This window comes from Parus major, unplaced genomic scaffold (assembly GCF_001522545.3).
Source record: "Parus major isolate Abel unplaced genomic scaffold, Parus_major1.1 Scaffold335, whole genome shotgun sequence".
Taxonomy (NCBI): domain Eukaryota; kingdom Metazoa; phylum Chordata; class Aves; order Passeriformes; family Paridae; genus Parus; species Parus major.
In genome coordinates, this window is record NW_015379282.1 from 118,221 (window position 1) to 126,420 (window position 8,200).

At 45.8% G+C, this 8,200-nt stretch overlaps 2 protein-coding genes and 1 long non-coding RNA gene across 4 annotated transcripts in view; all 3 read right to left on the minus strand.

Annotated features, from left to right (window-relative positions):
* Positions 1-1,224, minus strand: part of FBXO47 (F-box protein 47) — a 13,034-nt gene extending 11,810 nt beyond the window's left edge. Inside the window, exons 1-2 of one of the 2 annotated variants that reach the window (XM_015616039.1) lie at positions 1,135-1,224; positions 527-734 (exon numbers count right to left, since the gene is read on the minus strand). In XM_015616039.1, the coding sequence (XP_015471525.1) occupies positions 527-683 (157 nt within the window). In that variant the 5' untranslated portion in view covers positions 684-734; positions 1,135-1,224. The remainder of the gene's footprint in view (positions 1-526; positions 735-1,134) is intronic. The other variant, XM_033511540.1, reaches the window with a different exon arrangement.
* Positions 1,225-1,231: 7 nt separating this feature from the next.
* Positions 1,232-4,900, minus strand: LOC117243777. Its single transcript, XR_004495671.1, has 3 exons — positions 4,219-4,900; positions 2,922-3,058; positions 1,232-1,317 (listed from the first exon to the last, which is right to left on the minus strand). It is a non-coding gene; the product is annotated as an uncharacterized LOC117243777 (long non-coding RNA).
* Positions 4,901-6,730: 1,830 nt separating this feature from the next.
* The window catches only part of PLXDC1 (plexin domain containing 1), a 45,248-nt gene continuing 43,778 nt past the window's right edge, over positions 6,731-8,200 (minus strand). The window contains exon 12 of the mRNA XM_033511538.1: positions 6,731-6,757. Within this exon, the coding sequence (XP_033367429.1) occupies positions 6,731-6,757 (27 nt within the window). The remainder of the gene's footprint in view (positions 6,758-8,200) is intronic.

An 8,200-nucleotide genomic window follows, 5' to 3' on the forward strand; every position in this document is an offset into this window, starting at 1 on the left:
CAGGGAATTTGGAATCATCTCCTCCTGACAGGGAATTTGGAATCACCTCTTGACAGGGAATTTGGAATCACTTCCTCCTGACAGGGAATTTGGGAATCATCTCCTCTTGTCAGGGAATTTGGAATCATCTCCTCCTGACAGGGAATTTGGGAATCATCTCCTCTTGCCAGGGAATTTGAAATCACCTTCTCTTGCCAGGGAATTTGGGATCATCTCCTCCTAACAGGGAATTTGGGATCATCTCCTCCTAACAGGGAATTTGGGATCATCTCCTCCTGACAGGGAATTTGGAATCACCTCCTCCTGCGAGCTCACCCTCCCCCTGTTCCCTGGGAATCTGGACTCCCAGAGGAGGCAGAACACGCTGTTTTTTGGGGTTTTTTTCCCCCCATAACTCAGAAATTTTGGAAGGACTCCAGGCAATTCCTCGGTGCTGGAAGGAGCCCTTTGTCTCCTGGCTTTTTTTGTCACATCCCCTGTTAAGGCGCGTCCCAGGAGGGCGATTTGGAGCGAGTTTTGCTCTCACCTAGAGCTTTGTAGTGCTCCAGGATGGAGGCTCCTTCTCTCCTGGCAGGCAGCTCGGGGCGGTGGAAGTCCTGCAGCAGCAGCCGGCGGCTCCCTGACGAGGTGGAGATGTAATTAATCAGGCGGCCGCTGATGGTTTTGGACACCATGCTCAGCATGCTGATGTCCTTCACTGCAAAAGCAAAGCCCGGGACACTCCTAAATCCCCACTGCAAGGGAAAAATGTCAGTGACTTCTTCTGCCTTCAGAAACGAGGCCAAGAAAGAAGATTTATAAATAAAACAGGAATTAATTGCTGTCGGTCTGCTTTGCCAGAGAGCTGGAGTAATTAGAAGCTGACAGATCTAAGGAATAATTTTCACATTTGATAGGCAAAAAAAGGCTTCAAGTAGATTGTGGCTATCACTAAAATATGTGAATTGTGAATATGTGAAAATATAAAATTCGGCGGTTGTTTTTCTGTGCTTAAAAAGCTGAAAATTCAGAGTTCAAGTCACACAAAATCACTTTAAGTACTTAAAATCGACAACATTTTAAACAATAACTGTAAAAGGAGTGGGGGGAATCGACGGTAATTTTCAGATATCGATGTTTCTGATGTTTTCTCACCTGAGAGATAATTCAGCACCATTTGGAAGATCTCTAAGGGAAGGGTTTGGAAATCCCCCAGCGCTGACAGAGCCGGGGAATCCCTGCCCGAGGAGAGGCCGGAGCGGCGGCTGCTCCTCCTCTGCTTCTGCCTGGGGACCGAGGTGCAGCTGCTCATTGTTTTGGTGTTCCCATAAATTACACCTGGAGAAAAAAAATAACAACAAAAACCAGATTAAATTCTGATTTTCTGAGGAGGAAGAAGCTCCCAGAATGATGCTGAGAGGAAATGACTCCCTTGGAGAAACACAAAGTGAAAATCTGTGTGTGTGGGGGGGGGGGATAAACTGCTGGGGTTCAGCGCGGTGGAAGCAATTCTCCAAATAACTTTTAGTATATAAAGAATAAAACGTGTTCTAGCTAATAATTTAGAGTGTTGAAAAGTATAAATAATGTCTGGGGGGATGGAGGGTTCAGCTGATTTTGGGGGAAAGAAGAGACAAAAGCACTGAGAGAACAGAAAGTGAGGAAAACATTTCTGGAAGGGAATTCTTGGGGAATTACATGTGAGGGTACAAGCTACAGTAATTAACAACATCGCTGGAATTTGTCACGCTAATTATTCAACAGAACACCAAAGTTCCAGGGCTGTTATTGAAAGGATCATCACCGTTCCTTTAGAGAGATAATTACTGACTGAGAAGGACCAAACCGAAGATTAAAAGCACCAAAGCGATGCTACAAAACTTCTTTTCATGAGCTGGTGCGAGGCTTAATTTAATATAATGTGATATAAAAATAAATGATACTGCATTGCCCCGCGAAAATGTCAGTGCCTCAGGCTTTTCCAAAATCACTGGAGACCGAAAACGAGCTGTGAAAGAATCAATAAATGGGATTATTTGATTCACCTTCTGGGGTTTGGGTGTCTAGAACAGCCACACGTCACAATGTCAGGCAACACCGGGAGCTGTGTTTTAAATTGATGTTCTAACTGAGATTTTTCACACTCATCCCTGACTGCAGCAGCTGAGGCTCCGGGGGGATTGCCAAGTGCTGCGGGATCATTCCAGGCTGGAAGATCCTTGGAGCAGCTCCAAGCTGCAGTGGGGGAAATTCTCCCGGAGAACAGAGCCCATTGTTCCCGGGATTAAAAATTTACAAAATTACAGACAACCAGCTCCAAACATCCTCCCTGTTTGTCACCAAATCGCTCCAGCCAGCCTCTCCAATATTCCACGGAAGGGAAATTTCCCAGGCCACAATGAGGGCTCTGTTTGTGCTGAGAAATCGAGGGAATTTTGGGAGAAGTGTAACTGTGCTGGCTCTGGGGAGATTGGGAATTGGACATTTCTGGAATTTTTTTTATGTCGTTTTTACATGTCTTTAATATATAAATATAATATGTTTTTAATTTAGCTGTGGGATATTTCTGGCTTGCTAAAGCAGCTGAAAACTTTTAAAGGGCTTGGGGGGAAATGTGAGTGCTGCTAAAATTGGTGGTTTTTAGGATTTTAGGAGGGGAAATTGGAAAAACACCTTTAAGAAAAATCAGCTATAGATAAAAATTCTATTAAAAATCCTTATCTTCTAAAAGCAAGGGATTTTTACACCCAGAATTGTGGATTCCACATAAAAGTCAGCCCTGTTTAGGACCTGGCAGCTCTAAACTTGGCTAAATCTGGTGCATATTTCTGATCCAAGCTTCAGAAATAAAGTTGCAACCCTATGCTACTTTCTTTTCTTCCCACTCTCTGTCTGGAGCTGCAGGGATTTGTGGGATCTTTCAGTGTTTTATAAAATCTTACCTTGGCTCTCCAGCTGTGGAAGGAAAAATACTTTGCCACCAGCGATGTTTTTGGGAAGGATTTGTCTAATATTTGTCTGTTTCTGTCCAATCTGGTCGAAGTTAAATCGATTATCGCTGTTTTAATGCGGAGCAGAGCTAGATAAAATTAATGTAAATAAAAATGAGTGCAAACAGTCAGTTTTAAAGCCTTTCCTGAAAGTTCCCATTTGCTTCCTCTTTGATTTAAGGTGTTTTTTTTTATTTCTTAGGGACTTGAGCCAGAGCAGGGCAATGGGCTGTGCATCTCCATCTGCTGCTGGGACACCAATGTTTGGAAAACTGCTTAATCCACACTGGAAATTGAAAGGTAAATGTTAAATATTTAACAAGCTAAACTCATAATATTAGCTAAGAAGGGTCATCTTATTTGTCGCTATAAACTAATTTGTTTACAAGGCAGAAAGCATCAACTTCCACCCCTGTTGCCCTTAAGCAGTCGCTAAACTCCTGCTAATGGATGCACTTTAGTCCTGATATTTCTCGGAGCCCTGTGTTAGCATTTGGCAAACATTTATTGCAAAAAGGGTGTTTACTCTAGAGATTGGTTTGGGATGTTTCCCTTTCCCTTCCTCATCACCATAAACCCAGTGGTTTTGAATGTTAACTCAATGGGGGTTTTTATTTGATTTTTTTCTCGATTTTCTCTTGTCTTTTGTGGTATAAAAATCAAATAAAAGAGAAGAAAATGAAATAATAATTTTCAAGTACAAGCTGAAGTGGGGGATGACAAACCTTAGAGCACTAAGTGCACCCATGGAGTTGTTACCCCTAACCTACACTGAAAATTTTTGTTTAAAAAAAGTGGTTTTATTTATGATAAAGACTCTGTGGAAGATTGATGGTGCAAATCAGTCCCCAAACAACCTAAATTGGGGAATAATGTGAATATAAAGCAGAGATGAGGGTTCCTGGCCCTGTTGCTGATGGCAGCCGGGTTGTGGTGTGAGGGGCCTGGCTCCCAGCAGAAAGGGAAAACTCTAAAAATGGCCTATTTTTCCCTCACTCCAGGCTGCATTTGCTCCTCAGGCTTCAATATTTGATGAAACTTGTTCTTTTTGGCCTTTTACTTGTGGTTTTGGGTCAGATTTGGACGGGCTGTGACCTTTAGGCCAAAGGATGGGCCAGGCTGTGTCCTCCACCATGGCCCCTCTCCCCCGAGCTACTAAAACTCGTGGCTAAAGGGTTGAAATGGGGGACCTACACCCCAAAACCTACATAAAATTATTAGAGGATGTCTCACAGTTGCTGGTACTCACATGAAACACTTTATCAGCCGTTTTTTTACCTCAGAGAAACCCCCTCTCCACAAACACCCCCAGCCTGGCGCCCACAGGGAGCTCTGAGGGAGCAGCAGGGGATGGGGGTGTGGGGTCACCAAACCCCGCATCCCTGAGGGGGAAAGAAACCCCAAACCGCCATTTAAAAATTATTACTATTTAAATTCAACTCTTTAAAACTTCATTTCAATCAAACTGTGCTAGCTATTGGGGTTAAAAGGGGTTCTGGTCGGAGGAGCAGAGGCGGGTGTGTACAGGCAGCACAGCTGTGTTTGGGTGCAGAAATGTTGGCAAATATTAAAAACCAACACAGTTAAGTTTCGGTTTGGTGGCTGCCAACCACAGACGACAACAGCGTGTCCCTTCAGCGGTGTTTCCTCAGCGCTATTGGCAACTCCGCCCCTGTTTTAGGTGAATTTATGCCGCTTTTGGGTAATAACGATTTTTCCCGCCCTTTCCGCCCTCGGCCCCTTTCGGCGCGCGGGGGAGGGGGCGGGGCGCGAGAGGCGCGCGTGCGCGGGTTTCCCCGCCCATCTCATGAATATTTATATTTAATCACGCCCCTCGTCATAACGGAATCGCGCCGCCTGTGGCCACGCCCCCTCGTTTGGTGAATGATCCTCATGAATAATGAATGAGGGTCGGATGGGTTTTGGCGGGAGAGTCCGGCGAGGTGAGGGGACATCGGGGGGTCCCAAGGGTGACCTGGTGTTCTCAGAGCACCTGGGGTGGGGTGGGGCAGGTGCGGGGCCGTCCTGGGGTGGGGAGGCCCAGGTGTGTGGGGTGTCTCAGGTGTGGGGTACGGCAGGGATGGGGTGTCTCAGGTGTGGGGTGTCTGGGTTTTGGGGTGTCGCAGGTGTGTGGGTGTCTCAGGTGTGGGGGTATCTCAGGTGTGAGGGTATCTCAGGGTTTTGGGGTGTCTCAGGTGTGGGGTATCTCAGGTGTGGGGTGTCTCAGGTGTGGGGTGTCTCAGGTGTGAGGGTGTCTCAGGGTTTTGGGGTATCCCAAGTGTGGGGTGTCTCAGGTGTGGGGGTATCTCAGGTNTCTCAGGTGTGAGGGTGTCTCAGGGTTTTGGGGTATCCCAAGTGTGGGGTGTCTCAGGTGTGGGGGTATCTCAGGTATGGGGGTGTTTCAGGTGTGGGGGTGTCTCAGGTGTGGGGGTGTCTCAGGGTTTTGGGGTGTCTCAGGGTGTGGGGTGTATCAGGTGTGGGGTCTCTGGGTTTCGGGGTATCTCAGGTGTGAGGGTATCTCAGGGTTTTGGGAAATTTCAGGTGAGATCCCACAGGACCATCACTCTGCGATGGGAGCACAGGGCACCTGCAGAGCTCTGGGTTCCTCCAGACCTGCCCTGGACCTCAGCCTGTGGACCTAAAACCCAACACCCTCCACAGAGATTCTGCCTGAGCCCAGAGCACCAAAAACATCTCCATCCCTCATCTCCAGCCTTCATCTTCATCCCTCATCTCCATCCCTCATCTCCAGCCTTCATCTCCAATCTTCATCTTCAACCTTCACCTCCAGCCTTTATCTCCAACCTTCATCTCCATCCCTCATCTCCATCCTTCATCTCCATCCCTCATCTCCATCCTTCATCTCAATCCCTCATCTCCATCCCTCATCTCCAACCTTCCTCTCCATCCTTCATCTTCAACCTTCACCTCCAGCCTTTATCTCCAACCTTCATCTCCATCCCTCATCTCCATCCTTCATCTCCATCCCTCATCTCCATCCTTCATCTCCAACTCTCATCTCCAACCCTCATTTCCAACCTTCATCTCCTTCCCTCATCTCCAATCTTCGTCTCCAACCCTCACCTCCAGTATTCATGTCCATCCCTCATCTCCATCTTCAATTTTCATCTCCAACTCTCATCTCCAACCTTCATTTCCATCCCTCCTCTCCATCCCTCACCTCCACCTCTCCCTTCCCAGGGAAGCTGTGGCCATCCCTGGATCCCTCTCAGTGTCCCAGGCCAGCTTGGACAGGGTTTGGAGCACGGTGGGACAGTGGCAGGTGTCCCTCCCCCCCAACCAGAATTCCAGGATTCTGGATCTGTCCCCACTGAAGCATCCCAAGGATCCAATCCTGCAATCCCAGCTGGATTTCCCTGCGGAACGGCTGCAACCTCACGAAAACCTCGAGGAACGCCGGAGCAGCGCGTTCCTGTTCACACCAGCTTTAAAACAACTTCCAAAAATGTCTTTTTTTTTAATAAATTCTGCTCTGGAAGTGGCTGGCTCGGAACAGCTGCAGAGTTTTCCTGGGAATTCTCCTGGGAATCCTCCCAGGACAGCAGCTGGAGCTCCCAGAAGTTTCCTCGCTGCTCCAAAGGCAGCTCCCATACGATGGCAGCAGAGGCCTGCAGCTGCTTTGAAGGAATTTTTTGCCCAGTATTTTTATTTTTTTTCCCCAAAGACAATTCCTTGCTTTGGTTTTATTTTAGTTTTGGGTTTTTTTAAAAAAATTTTCCGTTCTATTCCCTTTTTTAATTTCATTGAAAGAACTCTTCTCTGAGAAACTGAAATAGAAACAAAGCAAAAATCACCCTGAAACAAAAGGAAATTGCATCCTTAAATTACCAAGATGATGACGTCACCATGACTGCAACATTTTTGCTGAAAATTTAAATTAAATAAATGTACAAAAATAATGAGCCTGTTTCTTTTCTTCTTCTTCTTTCTGTTCCTGTTTATTTTTCCTCCTGGAATTCAGGATCAGACTGAATCTCTGGAATTGCATCCATAAATCCACCTTAGAAATCCTCCATAAATCCATAAATCCTTTTGTTCCACCCCCAAAATATTAATATTAATATTAATAATAAATAATTAACAACAAGATAAAAATAACAATAAATTAAATTATATTAATACTAATGTTTATAATATTAATATGTTGTTAATATTAATAGTAATAATAATGTTAATAATGTTAATATTATTATTAATGATAATAATGATAATAACATTAATAACAATAATAACAATAATAACAATAATAACAGGGATTTGTATTCCCAATCTCCCGGCCCAGAGCGATCCCTGGGGAAGCTGAGCAGGGCTTGACCCTAAAATCCCATTTTATTTTTTGTGGGGCCGTGCAGAGACAGCAGGAGGGATAAAAAATAAGGGGGAAAAAGATAAATTTAACAGGAAATAGGAAAAAAAGAGGGATTGAATCCTTGGATGAAGGGAAGGATTGAGGCCTGGTTGATCCCACCCTCCCCGGCCTCCTGTTGGGCCCTGGGCCTGCAGGAAACCCTGGCAGGATCTTCCCTAAAAATCAAATTTTCCAGCTCCCTGTGGGATCAGAACTCTCTGTGTGGGAGCAGAATTGGATTTAATGTCAGGATTTGTCATTTCCTCGCCTCTCCCACCTCATTTTGGGCTGAGATTAATTAACCCTGCTCTGCCCTTCCACCAGGCCTCGCTTCCAGAGATTTGAAAATTCCTTAATTCTTTAAAATCCCCGGAGTTTGGGAAGGAGGTGTTGGCCTCACCCAGCCCAGGGATCTCTCCCCAAGGTGGTTTGGAAGATTCCAGAGGCAGAATTCCAGCTCTGGATAATTTCACAAAGCCCTGGGATGGAGGGAGTGGATTTATCCCAAATTCCTCCAGCTGGAAAACTGAAGGAGATAAGGAATTCTCACCTCAGGGTTTTATTTTTCTTCTGGAAGTCCCTTCCTGAGCTGGAGGAGTGAAAAATTGGGAATTTTTCCCAAAAAAGAGAGGCAGGATAAGGGTGGGGTGGGGGCAGAGGTGTTTGTGTTTCTTTATCCTTCACCCTGCGCTCTCCAAATTCCAGAATTTGGGATGTGAGGTTTTTCCCTCTGCATTTTCCTGCCTGCTGCTTCTTCCTTCTAAATATTCCTGCTGTTTTCCCCGCCTCCAGCTCTTCTCCACCTTCCAGCTCTGCACACAGACAGAGAGCAGCTCCCAAAATCCAGAGAATTCCTGAGAAT